At 42.7% G+C, this 17,894-nt stretch overlaps 1 protein-coding gene across 3 annotated transcripts in view; it reads right to left on the bottom strand.

The window, feature by feature from the left end:
* Positions 1-1,671: 1,671 nt before the first annotated feature.
* The window catches only part of PRKCD (protein kinase C delta), a 60,345-nt gene continuing 44,122 nt past the window's right edge, over positions 1,672-17,894 (bottom strand). For 2 of the 3 annotated variants that reach the window (XM_066557842.1, XM_066557843.1), the window contains exons 5-18: positions 13,386-13,542; positions 12,710-12,741; positions 11,961-12,046; positions 11,537-11,666; positions 10,835-10,935; positions 9,531-9,627; positions 9,090-9,220; positions 8,264-8,437; positions 7,636-7,727; positions 6,105-6,167; positions 4,802-4,940; positions 3,791-3,979; positions 3,428-3,556; positions 1,672-2,197 (exon numbers count right to left, since the gene is read on the bottom strand). In XM_066557842.1, the coding sequence (XP_066413939.1) occupies positions 2,039-2,197; positions 3,428-3,556; positions 3,791-3,979; positions 4,802-4,940; positions 6,105-6,167; positions 7,636-7,727; positions 8,264-8,437; positions 9,090-9,220; positions 9,531-9,627; positions 10,835-10,935; positions 11,537-11,666; positions 11,961-12,046; positions 12,710-12,741; positions 13,386-13,542 (1,679 nt within the window). In that variant the 3' untranslated portion in view covers positions 1,672-2,038. The remainder of the gene's footprint in view (positions 2,198-3,427; positions 3,557-3,790; positions 3,980-4,801; positions 4,941-6,104; positions 6,168-7,635; positions 7,728-8,263; positions 8,438-9,089; positions 9,221-9,530; positions 9,628-10,834; positions 10,936-11,536; positions 11,667-11,960; positions 12,047-12,709; positions 12,742-13,385; positions 13,543-17,894) is intronic. The other variant, XM_066557844.1, reaches the window with a different exon arrangement.

The raw sequence follows: 17,894 nt of genomic DNA, 5'->3' as shown, positions 1-17,894 counted from the left end.
GGAGCTGTGTTTTAATTGTTCTTTAACTCCACTGTGTATTTCTGTTTGGGGAGCAGGTAACTTTGTTTGTTTTAGAGCTTTTAGGCTGCTTTCTGGACTAAATCCTTTAAAAGCTGAAACTTCCTGTAGTATGAGCATGAGCCAGAGGCAATGGGTGAGTGAGTGAACTCAGGTGGTTCTCACAGGTGGCCCTGGGCTGCAGCAGCTCTGCAGAGGAGGTGGAGGAGCTCCCCAGGCTGTGCTGTAGCACAGGTGACAGTGGTGTAGGGCCCTGTGCAGGAGGGGTGGAGTAGCTGCTGTGCAGAGGAAAGGGATCTGTGCCAATGTGTGAGTGCAGCTGGGCACAGCTGTGGCAGTAGGAGATGCTCCTGGTTCATCAGTCAGATGCCAGCTGGAAGATGCTGTGTGAAGCCTCCTGAGCAGATCTGGCACTTGTTACTCCAGAGCAAAGCAGGTGAGTACAGGGAGCCAGTTCCCAAAAGGAATATTTACTACTCCAGCCAACTGATAACAACTTTGTGTGCAGATAGCCCCTGCTGCTGGCACCCACTTTTGGAACTCCTTACCTAGAAATGCCTTTCTGCTTGGATGCAAGGGCACAGCACTCACCTTGGAAAGCAGAATCCCTTTCTTGTTTCCTTGCAGTGGGGTTGGTAAAGCAGGCCAGCCCTGGCAGTCTGGAAGTGCCAGCTGTGTTCTGCCCCTTCCAGCCTCAGTCTGCTGCAGGCTCAGATGGCATCCGAGTCATGCTGGCATTGCTTGAGTTATAGCAATAAGCTAGAGCTGTTCTTTAGGAGCAGAACAAAGGCAGCAGTGTATTTCTTTTTTAATCTCTACAAGTATTACAGCTTTCTGCTGCTCTTTCAGCAGGATTAACAGTCTGAAACGACCCAGAAGCTCCAGGGTTCTCTTAGGAGTTCTGTAGCATTCCATAATTCTTGGGTCAACTGACACATGTACATTTTTTCTGCCTGCCCAGTCTTGAGAAAATTGCAATAGTGTTACAAGATACAGAAAGTTCCTAAGAAGCAAAGAAACTTTGCTTCAGCCTGAATTTTATGAGCTGACTGCAAGGCAAAGGTTTTGGAAGGAGCTTTGCAGTCATTACATTTGTTTTTCTTTCTCTCTAATGGCTAAAAATTAAAATTCAGAAGTAGGTGTTGCAAGACAGCAGGATCTGGTTTTGTGCCCTTCTAACAGCAAGCAGGAGGAGCCACAGCTGCTGTGTTACAAACAAGCAAATAAAACTGGAAGAAGGATTTTGTGTTTGGCAGTTAAACAGAATAATCCCTCAGGCAGAGCAGGCAAGTAACTCTGCAGTCATTACCTGCGTTCTGTCCTGCTGTGATTGCTGGGGCAGAACCCCACATTCCCAGGAAGGATGGGGCTGCTCTGGATGCTGAGGCCTCTTTGTCTCAAGGCTTGGACTGCCTTGGAATAAATGTAAATGTAATAAATGTAGCATTTATTCACCAAAAGCATCCCTGAGCTGTTTCCCTCAGCAGCTGGTCTTACACTAGGAATCTCTGCTTTCTCCTGACTCTTGTTTAATTCACAAAAATAACAAATATTTTAAGAAAGAGATCAGGGCTGACCAACTGATCACTGTATTTTAAAGACCACTGGAGTTAAATTGTATATTGTTAAAAATCATAGAGCCGTAAGTGAAAGTTACATTAAACTTTCTTTTAATTGAAGACAAATAAAAGAACCAAGGGCTCAAACACATTTTAAAAAGACATCTTCTGTTCCCCAATGTCTTCTCTCGAGCAAAATATACAGCACACACATTATATATATAACATAACTACATTCAAGTACCAAACAGAATTTACATTTTCCCAAACAGAGAAAATAATGCACATGATTCACATACCTTAAACCCAACCATGCATAAAAACACTGCCAATAAATCAGGAGTTGAACATAATTCATCACACTAGGGTGTATTATTCTGAAGTATCGACGTCGTTGGAATGCATTAACACTTGGGAGTCTGGGTTTGTAACCCTGCTTTAAAGTCCAGCTGTTCAGAGACTTACTTGTTCAAGATCTGTTCAAATTTTGGGTTAATAAAAGAAAATCCATCAAATGCAGACTGATCCATGGACTCAATCAGGTTTTTGTCACTGTAAGACAGTTTTGGCTTCTCGCTCAGAAATTCTCTGTCAAAGTTGTTGTAGTCACTTGCTGATTTCTGTATTAGAGAGGGAAGACAGTTTGAGACAAATTTTGTCTTTTCTTCAGGAGCAAATTACTTAAATACAAAATGTTGTGAAGTTAGTCTTTTAGCTCCCTCCCTCCTTCCCCTGCTTTAGAGAAAAAAAAATCTAATTTTAACCTATTTTAACAAAACTATAAGATTATAACTGGGCACTTTCTTATTGTTAGTTGGAAACCAACTAACAATAGTTTTCTGTTGGAAACAGAAAAACCAAACCCAGGTTGCTTTGGAGAAGAAACCTGGATTTGAGATAACACTGGATTATTACCCAAAGATTATCTGTTGACAAGAGCAATGCAGCATTAACTTACACATCAGACCAACATTTCTTGCCATTAACTAAAATGTTTCAATTCCTGAGAACATTTTTCAGGCTGTACTTGTTCAGAGAATAAAGCAATGCCCTACGGCAGCTGTTTTGTGTTTAATAAATATTCATGTAACTAGAAACTCTTTTACACTCTCCACCACCAAAGATTTCCCACTTCTCTGGGAACAAGCAACTCAAAACCTTGTGTGTTTGAAGGGGTAGCTCTCCTCCATAGAATACATTTTAAGTTGCCTCCAGACCATTTCACCTGTTCTAGGAACAGGCTGGAGAAACACTGGTTTGGGATTTTAACCATGTGAGCTGGAGCAGCAGCATCCCACTGTGATACACACTGAGTTACAGTCTGTTCTGCAGGTGTTTTTTCAGGTAACATCAGGCATGTACATGAATCCCAAGTTCAGCAGCTTAGAGAATGCTGCTTCTTGGCCCCCTTGGAGCTGCCTGGGTGAGTTGGAAGCAGCAGAGATTTAATGCTTGCACAGGGTGCTTGCAGCAGGTACCAGATGAGCAGCCTGGAGCTACTGCTGCTCCTCCCATGTGGCATTTCAGAAAAGCAAACTGTGAGGAACTGTGAACATTCTAACACATGGGGAATGGAGATCAAAGCTATCTGTTGGTTCTCAGGAACATTTTATCCACAAAGCTCCTTGAGAGCAATAGGACAGTCTTAACAGAAGATCTCAGGGCAGTCAGAGGAGTACAGTGCACCTGTGTATAACTGAACCATCCAAGAACAATGAGCTTACAGATACACAGCTTTCTCATTTGTAAAATGTGAGGAGAAAATGGCAGTGGGATCCTTTGTGCAGGTACAGAATTCACCCCTTACCCTATGGCTGCTGTTTACTAAGAACAAAGAACAACCCACTTACCACTTTTGGCCTGAAGGGAGGGTCCACCTCTCTCTTCTCTAGTGCTGTCCAGTTGATTGTTTTGAAGAAAGGATGGTCTCTGATATTGCCAGTGACCCCAAGTCGTTTTGCTGGATCCCTTTCAAAGAGCTGCAGGAGAAGACACCCAGTAAAGAGCTGCTCCAAAGGTGCATGGCAGTGCAAGAATTACAGGTTTGGTGCTAAAACAACTCGAGGTGCTGACAGCAAACAGAGCATTAGGAATTAATCTAACCTGGCCTTCCCTTTGTCAGAGCAATTTGCTGATAAACAGCTCCTTGATGAAGAGATCTGTCTGTCCCTGCACAGAGGCACTACCAGCACCCCAAGGACCATCAGCCCTACCTTTTCCAAGATATCCTTTGATTCCTTGGTGATCCAGCGTGGGTAGTGAGGGGTGTCCACTCGGATGGACTCAAACAGTTCATCTTCATCATCCCCATGGAAAGGGGACTGGCCAATCAGCATCTCATAGAGCAGCACCCCAAAGGACCACCAGTCCACGGAGAACGTGTACCGCAAACCCTGCAGGATCTGGGGCACACAGGAGGAATTCAAGTAAGAGGCAAGAAGCAGCAATACATCCCAAAAATCAGGAGATTTTTCAAGAGAGAATCTTTAATGACGAGAGCACGTAGGGGTAAAATAAAAATCCATCTCTCTGGGAAATTGTGGACACTGATGCAGAGCTGTGGTTTTACCCCAGGCTGCTGTTTGTGGGAATGTGGCCAGCTCCATGGACAGGTCTTTGCTCTCATTCAGAAATTTTCTCTCTTAACTTTAAATAACCATAGACGTAAAAAACATCCTCTCTAGTTTCATTACAAACTGAAGAGAGAAACAAGTAGTGATGCAAAGGAGATTCCTACAGAAGTCTGATATAATTTATAGCTTTAAAAGCTAAATGCCTTCATTGAGCTGCTTTGCACATGAGATTTAAAAAAAATCAACCAACTAACACACAGAATTAAACTCTGTGAGATTCCCCTTAAAAGCTCCTTTTGTTTTGAATTCTGGTTGTTTGCACAGGCACAAGTCTCTTCTCCATCTCCCATATAGATTCATTCTGCAGGAGCTTCATGGATGTGCTGGCTACACCTAAACCCCAGCTCTTAAAAACCTGAGCATTTTAACTTTCCAAACCCACATTTTTTTTTTTTAACTTACAGCTACAGAATGTTTTAAAATATGAAGTACCTTCCATAGAAACCAGAGATACCATATTTTCTCTGATTTTTACCTCTAATTAGACTTGGACTTTTCTGAACAATTAGCCTACAAGCAGGTGATGAATCACAGCAGCTGTGTGCCACCAGGGCACTCAATCCATGCCAGCAGTGTCTGTGCCATACTGACCTCGGGGGCAATGTAGTCCGGGGTCCCACAGAAAGTGCTCGCCTTGTTGTCACCAACAACGTTTTCTTTGCACATTCCAAAATCAGCTATTTTGATGTGGCCTTCTTTATCAAGCATCACATTGTCCAGTTTTAGGTCTCTGCAAAAAGTGTTTTTAAAATGTTGTGCTTTAAGTCGTTTTTGTAATCAGATGGACACAGTTTGTTCACTGATAAACACCTCCCCAGCTGCACACACAAAGGCTTCTCAAGAAAAATAATCATCCATCAACACAATCCATCCAAAATGGTACTTCTGTGCTTTGAAGGCATGAGGGACAAGGGAAGAATTCTCTCTTGTCAAAGAAAAGAAGACGCTGAGGTGCATATAGAGAATGTGACCTTATAATCCTCCACATTTGCTTTCAGATGCAGAAGCACAGCCAGAGCTTGTGTTGCTGCTGGAAGGCAGCGTGAGTTAATGCCCCAGCAGCTGACACAGCAGTGCTGCACCAGCTCCAGGACTCAAAAGGAGGATTGTGCTGGATTCTGAGAGCTTTTGGCAGGAATTTGATTGTTTGAAACCTGCCCAACTCTTAGCACTACCTGTGACTTGTTCCTGGTTACAGCACAAGTTCATGTGTTATGGTACAGCCTGTGAAGGGTCCTATTCATGTCTTTTCTCAGAACAACACTATTCAACCAAGAAAGAGCTTTTTTCCCAGCAGTTTCCAAAAGCTACATTCCCTCCCTTTGACCATGCTGCATTTTTTGTCCATCTGGCTGCAAATGCACATACCAAGGAGGGCAGGCTGAAGAGAAACTGAACAGCCCTGTGCTTACCAAGGGCTGAAACAGAGCAGAGAATTTCACATAAGAATGGGGCAGTCTTTTCTCTAGGGTAACTGAAGTTCCCAGTACCAGCAGTGGATCAGGGTCTGGCCCTTGATGCTTCAACCTGGTGAGGCAGAGGCATCGATGCTGTGGTTTCACCAGGAGGCAAAAGCAGGGAACTTTGACTTCAGTGGTTTGCTCAAGGAGCCTCTCCCTCACCTTCACACTAAATAGACTCATGATTTGAAGGCAACACTTGAAAATAACTGAAACAAAACTGCTTTTGTGTAAGACAAATCCCATTCCATCATTCCAGTTGCCAAGGGAAAAAACCACACAAATAAAGATTGATCTCAGGCATGTTAATGGCCTTGGAACTACATCAGATCTCTGACAGACAGCTTGTGTTTGTTACATCAGTCAGGAATTCAAAGATGCATGAAGTGCTAAGGCAATTCCCAGGTCCCAGCCTGGAGCTGGCTGGTACTCACCTGTAAATAATGCCTTTGCTGTGAAGAAACTGGAGCCCACATAAAATTTCAGCTCCATAAAACCTGAAAAGACCAAAACCATCTTTTAATCTTCCCTCAGTTACAACAGCCAATGCAGGTAGCCAAAATAATGCTGTGGGCATCTTTTCATGGAGTGAGAAGCACTGTAAAAATCCTGATGTCTGTGTGTTTATGCAGGCAGATGCTGTAACCTGCAAGGTAATCCCTTCACCACACATCGGCAGTGTCACACACCAAACAGCAGAGGGGACACGCAGCAACTGCTGTCATCTTCATCCCACTTCCCTCAGGGAACTCCATCCCTGTCCTCTTTAAAAACTCTTTGTATGGTTTTAGTGATAGGCACGTGCCTTTTGAAAGGAGCTATGGGAGCTCAGCCCCCCAGGATTGCTGCAGGAGGGACTGGGCACCAATGGCAAGGTTAGAATTGGGCCTCACCCATCCCTCTGCACCTGCCTGAAAAATGCCATCACTTCAGGGGCACTCCTCAAAAGAAAGAGGACATATCTGAAAGAATGCTTCCCTCTGCCCCAAAAAGCATTATTTTTTTTTCAAATTGGAAAAATACAAAACTATTTCAATTTCTGTATAGCAGATGAATGTTGGTCCAAAACAAATAGCACAGAATACACCCAGAGAGGATGCCAGATGCACAGATGTTTGCTGGGATCCAGGTAAGATGGAGAGGCTTTATCCACATTTTTGCTGGGGAGAGTGGGAAGGGAGCTGACCTATACAACTGGCTGCTGTTGATGCCAGACTTCTTGTGACCCCATCCAGTCAGCAACCCTTAGTGCAGTGCCAGTAACAGAAATAATTTAAGTAATTTCCCTGGGGCTTACAGACACGTCCAGTACTCTGCACTGTTACTTCTTAAGGTTTACATGCAACCCCCTCAATGATGCCATTACAACACCCATAGTTTGGATGAGAGAAGTAGAAACTGACCTCAAACTAAAAATGATAGCTAAAGTAACAATAATAGAATATTTTTGCATCCTTTAAACATCACTGGAGCTGAAAATATAAGTCACAGATAACAGTCACAAGTGCACTTACTAAACAAAGAGCTTACCCATTTAATTAGCATCTCATGGAATGTACAGGTTTTTGTACTATCATGTCAATTTAGCAACAGCAGTAAATAAGTGCTGAATCTTTCCCCCCCATGCTGTTTTCCAATTTTTTTCCATCAGAATACTGTCCTAAAGTACACTGAAGCTGTACCTTTTGCTTTTTAGTGCTGGCTCATGTTGCAATTTACTTTGGACCTCCAGGAACAAGCACCCCATAAAGTACAACGTCACACTGCTATGTAAATTAAGGAAGCCCAACTCCACACATCAATAAGTGAACTTCATTGCATTCAGACAGTGCCTAGAAACATGTTTTCAACCATCAGCCACTGCAACTTGACTGCAGGTGAGGAGGGGCAGCTGCAGAACCAGAGGCCATGAAGGCAGAGATGAACTCATGCATGGAGGTGGGGAGTGAAGGGCTGAGGACTCACGTGGCTCGGTAGAGGTCAAAGCGCCCCTTGTCCTGGATGTGGAACATCAGGTCTCCCCCATTCAGGAACTCCATCACGAAGAACAAGTGATCCTTTAGCAGATAACCAGGGAATGGAACAGTTACTGGTGCTATCCAACCATAAATGAAGTAGCAATGTGCCTCCAGGGGACCAAGCTGTCACCTCCCTCTTCTCCTGAAGGATTTTTGGTTTCATGGACCCCTATGAGGCTCCTACAGAGTTGAGTGGCCTGGTCTTGTAAATATAAATATCTGGTCCTGTATTCTGTGGGTTTCTAGACTTAACACACACTGAAACAGACCTACTGATTTCAATCTGTGACAGTCATCCTTTTCCCCTCACCGAGGGTTAAACTCAGATTAAGGACTTAATTAAACTCCTTCTTATTCCAGACTGCATAGATGTTTTTCTGATCTTATTCTGTCCTTATCAAGGTATGTTTGGTCATACTCATATTTACTTTCCACTAGGCCCATGAATTGCACAGAGCACAGGAAAAGGACATTTAATTCTTGTATCACTAAATTACTTTCATTTGACTGCTGGTATCAGCATCCATTAAAGGCTCAATCTCTTGGGTTGCTGTCACCATTTAAATTTTTCTTACCTTTGTCTGAAACGTGCAGTAAAGATGAGTGAGAAATGGATTTTCCCAGGCAAGAGCAAGGACCCTCTTTTCCACCATGGTACATTCCACATCATCATCAATTAGCACCACGTCCTTTTTCAGAGCTTTGATAGCAAAGAATTCATTCTTCCCTTTCAGCTCTGCAAGCAGAACCTACAAAAAATGAAAGAGGAGAGTACAGCACGTGTAGGAAAGGCTGGTGCTGATGTATCAGTGAGGGAAAGCCAAAGGTGATGCACTGGCAATTAAAAGACACATTTAAATGGGAAAGATGAGGGAGGTTTGGAAGGTGAAGCTGCTGGGCACAGATGAGGAGATGGGGCTCAAGGACCATGTACCACAGGCAGTTTTTCTGTCAATGCCTTGTGAGTGCATAAAGAGCAGCCAGGTAAAGCCTGGTCTGTCACTGGAGCTGCAGTTTCAGAGACAGCAGTGGACAGAACCTGTGGAGGTCACACTGCCCTCCCAAACATCCCCTGCCACTGCACTGGGGCACTGGGAGGCTGCTTCTGTGTGGAGGGAACAGAACTAAAATGTCCATTTCCACTGGATATGTGCATTAAAGGGCAATTTCTCTGCCTGTATGCTGAACACTGACAAACTGCTGTGCCCTATAATCACTTTGGGGTTCACACAAGATCCAGATGATGAATTTCCAGTGTCTTTGACAAACATGTCTATATACAATGCTGTCAGAAGATGACTGACCCAAGAAGCTGTGAGACCTTTCTGGTTAAAGGAAAGAGCCCATCACATTGCAGAGATCAAGCCAGGCAGACACCTGAACTCTCAGTTTGTCACATACCTTTCCAAAGCTTCCTTTCCCCAGCACTTTGTGGAAGACGAAGCTGTCTATGTTGAATTTTCTCCTTGCAGTTCTTGGCACTGGCTTGGTTGAGTTCACCTCCCAGAGCTTGTCATACTCGCTGTTATCTGCTGAGCAAAACAGGGAGGGGAGAGTTCAGGGGATGCAGGAACCCTGCAGGACTCAGAGCCCTGGCTAACAATGAGGTACTGACACAGCCTTTCAATACATCTGCTGCTGGAATTACTGGTGAACCTAAACATAAGGGACAAGTCCTGGGTAAACTTTTCATGTGGCCAGGAGATGGTAAAAAGAAAGAAATGCTGCTTCTTTTAACAGCACTTATTAATAAGAAAGAGTCTAACACAAAGTAAGAATGAATAACTTCTTAAATTGTCTGGTAGGTAAGTGGCTGTATTGAAACATTGTCTGTTTCCTCACCTGTTGTGTCTCCTCCTGGAGCTTTATGTTTCTTATCAAAATCTTGATAAATACCAACACTTTCTACAGATCCAGAATCAGACCTTCGTGTAGATTTCTGGGGAGAGGGGGAACATTTGAAATTATATTGGCATTGTTACTTTAGAAATAGAGTAATAGCTTTAAATGTAACATGATGGCAGCATAAACCTTTCTTTTTAATTATTATCTCCCAGTATGCATCTTTTCTCTAGAAGTTTGGTTCACAGACTAAATAGTCACCTCCTTTACAGCTGCACATCAAGTGCTTTTGCTTAATTTCTGTCACTGCAAGAAAATAGGTCACTGAAATTTATTGGGATCATCACACTGCAACAGAAATTCCTGAACAGCCTATGTTCCATTGTTCATTACAAAATTATTAAAGGTTTGAACCATAGGTGGAAAGGATTTGAACTGTGGGAAAATGTCCCCTTGGATGTCTGCTGATGTGAAAGAGGAGATGGGAATCACTGTTTTACTGACATGCTTAAGTCATATCTGGATGTGTCCTTAGCACAAGGAAACAACTTTTACATATGGAAGATCCCTGATACTGAATTCATTCATTCAGTAATGAAAAGATTGAGCTCCTGTGTCATGAAAGAGCTGCCACAACAGCTCTCACTGTTTTCAAAGTAAATATCCTGTGAAAGCTTAGGAATACACATCTCAGAGGAAGCACTGTTGGCTTTTGTGATATATTTTCCTGTTTTATTTCAGAGCTTGTGTCTGAATCTTTATTTGCAGAAGTTGACCACAAAGGATCATGCTGCAGCAGGAAATGAACAATGCAAGCTATGGGGCCAGCAATAATTCCAGAGGGGTTTTCTGTGTGTGTGTATATATATATATTTATATCAGAGAAATAAAAAATGAGACTAGCTGGTATATTTCTCCTTATTCACTTAATTTTATCATTCAAGTGGAATTTTAAAGTTGAAGCATGTAAAAACAGATTTTCAGCCTTCTGATGCCACTGATTAGCCCACTAAACAGAAAGGAACAGAATAATCTTGGCACTGCAGAAGAAGAAAATTGGATTTCAGGAAGCCACATACCTTTTAAAAAATTGTTTAAGTGGCATACCCCCTTCCCTATTTGAGTTTCAAGCTATTGATATCTTTGTTAGTATCTATAAGTGTCAAATTAAAAAAGACAAAGCTGTTTGCATTTTCTCTTTTCCAAGTACAGTTTCCCATAAAAGTGATACAGAAAAGATGATGTGAAACCCCTCAAATGCTCTGAAAACAAATAATTACCTGAGAAATGGCAATAAAGCTTACCTGGCTAACTTGATTTAAAGCTTCAGCTAGCAACTTCTGGTTTATTCCACATAAGTTTGCCACCTTCTTCTGGCATTTATGATGCACATTCATCCCACATTCTAAAAGAAATGTAAGGATTGTTATACAAGCATCAGGAAAATGCTGACATTACAACAAACAGGGCTGTTCTGGGCAGTTCAGAAACCCTTTTTTAAGACCAGACTGGACATGGACCTGTCATTGCTACCAAAATTGTAGTTTTTATCCTTTAACACAATGAAGGCTAAAAAAAGGTTTCACAAGGGAAAAACCTCCAATCATCATTACTTTATTCTCAAAATCTGTGACAATGAGGATCATACTCCCTTTTTGTGGGGGAATTATAAAAGCAATATTTACAGTAAATGCTTTGAATGCACTTTGAGATGCTACGTTGAGTCAGTCTCCAAATTTCAGCTATTCCCAAGGCAGTAATTTTGATAATGCTCAAGATTACACCTCTGCAGTGTTTCCTGACTCCTTCAGCAGCTCACCTTGGCTGAGCTGTCCCATGAGCCCAGTGCCTCTGTCTCTCTTTTGTACAAAAGCTTTTTCACCCCATATGGACGAGACAAATCCCACCCTACACGACACAAGGAAAGGCACAGCGTGCACCACCAGCAGTCCCAGTGGGGGAACACTGGAAAAGCACAGAGCTGCCAGCTCCCTCCTCCTCCTCACCTTCACACTTGAGTCCTTGCCTGACCAGCCCCCAGAGCAGGCTGCCACAGTGGTCACAGAAGGTGGGGCTCATGTAGTTGTAGACTCGGAAGCGGTGCGGCATGTCGATGTTGAAGCGCTCCTTCTGGAACTGAGCACAGCCACAGCCATGTCACCTCAGCCTTGCTCCCTGCCCAGCAGGGACTCTGCCCACACACAGCACCCACCCTCACAGAGCTTTCAGATGCTTTTCTTACTTGGAAGCTTTGCCTACTGCCTGTTACAGAACTTTGCACAGCTTTAAGCAATGACAGAACCTCGGATTGTACAGCCAAGCATCTCCCAAACAGAGCTGTCAGCTTCTGTGCAAGGTTTTGTTAGTTCAGCAATGTTTAATTACATAATTACATAATTAATAATCTAAATATATTGTTTCAGCTCTTACCATTGTGTCCCTGCTGTTGGCTGCAGTACCAGTACACCTCCCAATGATTTTATCAATGCATTTCTTATGAATAGCAGCATTGCATTCTTCAAGACATGCACAAGAAAAAAAAAAGGATTCATTCAGATGATAAATCCATGGGATGAGGTGTTTGCATTTAATGACAGAATGTGAAAATCACACTCCTCCTGGACCACACTATATATACACCAAAAGTTTACTTTCTATCAGGATAATAATCTTTTTTTAAACTGGTTCCTCCACCTCTTTTCTTTTACCATAAACTTTATTTCTAACCTAAATCAGCAATGCCCCCAGCATTTGATAACAGAAGGACAATATTATGCTTTTGAGTTCTACCCGTTGATAGCTCCTCCCTGCTTGAAGTAATGCACAGATCTATGCCAAGGCAAAGGTGATTTTCAATTCAGCTGTAAAACCCCTCAATAGTTGCAATTTACTTTAGAAAACGTTTCACAAAAAGCTGCTGTCATAAATGAGTGCAACTTTTCAATAACATTACACACTTCTGAGAAGAATAGCTAAGTCTAAATCTGATACTGAAATCCCAGGTAGGAATCATAGGTTCCTTTGGCTACTGTGAAAAATTGATATTTAACTTCTACTACTACCCATAGTGATGATGCATAGTGCCATGCATATTTACAAATTTTTTTTCAAGATCTCCAGATTCATGCGGAAAGCAGCATAAGAAGAAATAAATAAAAAATTTTAAAAAATCAACTTACGTCTACATTTGTATCCCTGCTTGTTGAGTCCCCTGAAAAACAAATTATAAAAAAGGAAATCAATACATTTTCTGGAATAAAAGATGACTGGTTTTTATTTTATTTTCACCATGTCAAACAACCAATTAATATATTGCTCCAAGTTCTGGTAATCAGAATCCTGTGTTGTAGGAAAGCAGGGTTTAGAAGGTAAGATCCTGTATTTGATAGACCAGCAAATTAGGAGGAAAACCCAGAAACAACAAGGTTTCAATCACATGGAAAATCCTCCCAACCTAACTTAGGACAAAACCAGCCTTACTATGAAAGGGATCCAACTTCTGCCTCTCTGGGTCTCTAGGCTGCCATCAGTCACTTCACATCTCAAACCTGGCCATTATTTTCTCAGACCCACCCCTCTTGTTCTTCTGTGGCAGAGCTGCTGATTATCATGGCCAGATATCACTTGATGCTGATGGAGTTTCTGCCTATTATTTCAGTGGCAAAAATGTTCAAGCTCTGTTTCTCAGTGTGAAAGACAACTAGAGTTCTCAGGTATAAAAATGCCCTTATTGAGTATATAACTTCAATTTCCCAACCCAAATTTAATTGTCATGTTTTGTCTGAGTACATCTGAAGCAAATTTCCCAGTAACTTGGCCCTTGGAGCTGGGGGGAGCTTAGATATTCTTTCTTACCATACAAAGTCTCTGCAGACAGAGCAAAATGTAGGCTGTCCAAAGAAGGTGGCAATAAATTCATGACTTTTGATGTAGTGGATTTTGGCTTGCTTGATGGCTCCTCTCCTGTTGATAGTTACTGTCCCCTCCTCTTCCCTCATCGACTGTCTGCAGTCTGAGGGGGACACAAGAAGACACACTTTTAATACTTCCAGGTATTACAAAGGTTAATATTTTCTTGTCCCAAATGTTCAGTTGGTTTTCCTGTTTCTGACTCATATTTCTGTTCATTTTACACCTCCATTCTACAGACTTTCAGTCCATCAGGGGTGGTTCAGGAGCACACACTGCTTCCCAAGGTGCTCTGTGCAAGCACTTCCCACTCCTGCCCACACAGAAAAAGACTTCAGCTGATGAACTGAGAGCAAAGAGCAGGGATGGAGCACAGTTTTGATAGAGAAGTGACAACCACTGTTGTTTCTTGAAAAAACAAATCTGTGATTTCTGTTCAATATGAGTAAGTATTTTATTAGAAGCAGGAAGGTGAGCAGAAGCCTTTCCATACTGCTGCTCCACATGCCCTCCTGAACTAGGACCACAGCAGAAATTCACATGAACTGCTGCAGGACCTTCTGGGTGACCACAGGACCATCCTACTGGAAGGTGACTTTCTTCCAGTCTCCAGGATGATTAGGGAGCAAGGACAAAGGAGATTTTCAGTTAGACATTTCCATTTTGCTGTTTCATAGCATTCATGTTTTATCTTTGCACAAGTCCCAGTCTCATTCCTTTCCCCTTCTAGCCCCCATGGAGTCAAATTATTCAGTATTATAATAATATCACCTGCTCCCATCTACTGGAGCATCTAAATACTGGATCACATAGAAATCATGTGCAGCATTAGGCCAAGAAATAAAACAACAAACAAATTCTCAGGCTCCAAGTCCAGCTGGCTCACACGGGTCCTCATTAGAAGTTATGGTTATTTTCACTCATTTCCAAGGAAGCTTCTGAGTTTCTTTTACAAAAATGCATATTTGTGGCTGTAAGACTGAGACACAAACTCAGACTATTTAGTCTTTTAACTTAACTAGGCATTTTTGAGTCATAGAGGCTTGTAGCAGAGGTAACCCAATGCAGGTTTATCAAGAGACTGGGTAACTGATTTAACCCAAGAACACATTTCTTGTCTGTTGAGGGACAATCCCATCCAGCAGGAAAAGATAAAGGCTTGAACTAGCAATGAGGAGCTGATCAACTGCTAATTCCATCAGCTCTGGCAGGCAGTTTGTGGGTCCCAGCCTGGAAGAAATGTGGACATAGTTCATGTGTCCAAAGTGCTTTTAAGCTGAGAGCAACAGCATCTTGCTGTGTGCAGGCTGGGAATTTCCACAGCAATGGAGTAAGGAAAAAGCCAGAGGAGCATTTTTCCCATTGTCAATATAATGTTTTTTTAAATTTGCTCTGTTGCATTGCTGCCTTTTATCACTATCAGGGGGAGCCTTGCTTTTAGCACAGACAGAAGCAGATTTGTGTTCTTTGCCAAGTCACACTCGCTGCAGTGCCTGAGCTCACTACAAAGTTACCCAGGAGCTCTGGTTTTCTGGCTGCTAGATGCACTTGGTTCTTGTCATTTGTTTTAGCTGGCTGCCACCACTGCTAGCCCCGCAGACTGCTGAACCTGGAATACAATCTGTCATGTGACACCATTCTGAGTGCCCCAAACCAATTTGTCACAGCCAGCAGCAGCCACAGTGCAGCAGTGTGTGCTGTCTTAGAAAAGAAACAGCATCATCAGCTCAGATACTGAGGAAAGATTTAGCATATTAGTGAAAAGAAAGTTCAAAAAAGGACTCCAGGTTTTGCCACTAGGTATTAATGTACTTTTCTGAGAAACTGGCTACCTGGTTCAGGAAAAAACCCATCCTGACAGCCCCTGAAAGGACCTTCCAGTGCGCATGGTGACAGTCCCTGAGTCACCCCTGCCCCTCTAGGAACAGGATTCCTTCTCCTTGTTCAAACAGGCTGCTGAATTCACCCAACACAAACTCTTCAGCTGCTGCACTTCAACTTGTGGCAGTCTGCAAACTGTGCTATCTGTGTTTAATCCTGCTGAGCAAACACACAGACCTCACCCACTGCTGCCCAAATGCTTCAGGGAAACCACACTGGTGTGGTGCAAGGGAAACAAGGTGCTTGAGAGGCAGCAACACCTCACTCACATTGTTTGCTGCAGCAAAGAATGTCATGCTAAGGGAGATTTAATCAACAAGGAAGCAGAGAAAGGCCTTTTGCTTCATGGCGGTATTTTGAGATCACCTGTGATGCAGCAAATTACCAGACAAAAGCCTTTCTGAAGTCTATAACAAGCAAACCAAGTGTTTGGTGAGGAACAAACATCTCATGCTGAAATACTTGAAGCAATTTAGTATTGGTGATACTGCGTGCAGAAGTCTCTGACAAAACTTGTTTTTATAGGAAACACCAGTGTTTCCTCCCTGTCTGAAGCCCTGATACCAAACTTAAGAGAAATACATGAGACTGACACTTATTTCTTTGAGAGGGTAATTATATAAACTAATCACTTTGGGTTTTTTCTTTTTTTTTTTTTTTTAAATTTTGCACATTTTCCCTAAGTATACTTTAATGGGTCAGAATCCTTGAGCACATCAAAACCTCAAAATCTGCATGTGAGGACACAGAGACTTTACAACCAGCTGCCTTGCCAAAACCGACCGATACAACAAAGAATAGCTGAAAACATTGTCTGGTTCAGAAGCAGCTCAGAGTTTGGAGAGCAGCTGTGAGTCAGATTCATCAGAGTTGAGGTGGCTCTGAAATGATGGCATAATTTCAATTTACTGTGGGCATGTTTAACAAGTTATTTTTAATGTGTGAATTGCCTTTAATGTGTATTGCTCCAGAAAAGTTTTAAGCAGCTCAGCCAACCATGGAGTTAACTGAAGAATAAAGTCTTAATGTCAGAGATGCAGAGACAATCAATGATTGCAGGGATGTAACTTTCACAACAACTGCATGGATGCAGGATGAAGGCGAGGGGATGGAGAAACACAAAGGGAAAAACTTTGCTTCCCCCTCCAAGCAAGGCAGGATTTCCATAAATGAAATGCTTGTCATGAACCAGCACATGGTCAGAAAGAGCAGGTACAGAACAGCTGAATCAGCAGCTAGGGTCCAGGTAACCTCTGCAGCCTGGAGTTGACATTAATCATTTTGGACCCAGCACACACCATTAAACATAACATATTTCCTCTGCTGAGAGCTGTGGTTAATATTTATCACTGACATGCTCATATATTTCAAGGTGCCTTCTCAAAACTTGCAGCTGATCTGACACAAACACCCAGAACTCCTCTGTGCTGAACATTCATGAAGAATCCACGCAGCAGGGCTGGGAATTGGCAGTGCAGCCCCCCAGACTGCTGTGAACACCCCCTGCATTCTCTGTTCAGCTGCAGGGCCTGTCCTGCTGAACATTTCCCAGTCCCCACAGCCACCAACACAACACCCAGCCCAGGGCCTGGAAAACATTTACTACAACAACAATATTGCTGGGGCTCTGCTGAGCTGTAATGAACCTCAAGGTGAGATGTCACATTGTCTTAAATGAACCTCAAAAGTCCAAAAACAAAGGAAAACAACCTCAGGATAACCTAGTAGTTTTTCTTAAAAAAACAGAATTGAAAAAATATTTACCCTCTTCAGGGTTCATTTTTCATTTTCACTCATTTCATGGTGCTGTTTGTAGAGAGGAAAGAGAACAGTGCAACTGTCAGAGTCTGGGAACCAGGACTTCAAACAGGGACAGGAAAGGAATTTTCTGAGCTGGTTGCTCAGGCTGAGATTTGTCTGAAACTTTATAATTAATTACAAACCCCACTAACATTTCTGTTCAGTGTCTGTCTCCTTCTCCTGTTCTGCAGCCTTGCACTTGGCTTTGTTTGAAAGTTAAGTGCACCTTCAGGTCAAGAAAAATATTAATCTCTCAGAGCAATCATTAAAAGGAAAAGCTTTTTCCTGACAAAGGAGACTTTCCCAGCATGGACTGTCTCAGAGGCAAACTGCTCTTTAACCTGGTCCTGGAGAAGACTGCTTTAAAGATCATCAGTTAAAAATGATTAAAATGTTAAAAATCCCAAGAAACCATTTACAGAAGTAGAAGTTTCCCAAAGCCTACAGTTCTGTGTCATGAACTTGCTATGTTAAATCATTCTGGTCTTTGTGCTACCCCTCTTTAGAGGATCACAGGTTTGGCTTGGAGCATTTATTTGCAATGTCTGCCACAGGCAGGGACACCTTGCACTAGACCAGGTTGCTCAGAGCCCCATCCAGCCTGGCCTTGAACAAATCCAGGATGAAGTCCTGCCATGGCCCCGGGGCCAGCACCGGCTGCTGCTCTGCAGCTGCTTCAGTGTGCAGGTGTGTGACCTTTCCTAGGCATTCCTGACACCAATGGCCTGGGAGAGAAGTGTAAAACAGAGCACCAGCTTTAACAAGCCCTGCTTT

Source organism: Molothrus aeneus, chromosome 12 (assembly GCF_037042795.1).
Source record: "Molothrus aeneus isolate 106 chromosome 12, BPBGC_Maene_1.0, whole genome shotgun sequence".
Lineage (NCBI taxonomy): Eukaryota > Metazoa > Chordata > Aves > Passeriformes > Icteridae > Molothrus > Molothrus aeneus.
Note: the sequence above shows the minus strand (reverse complement) of the source record. Positions and strands in the feature narration are given on the sequence as shown.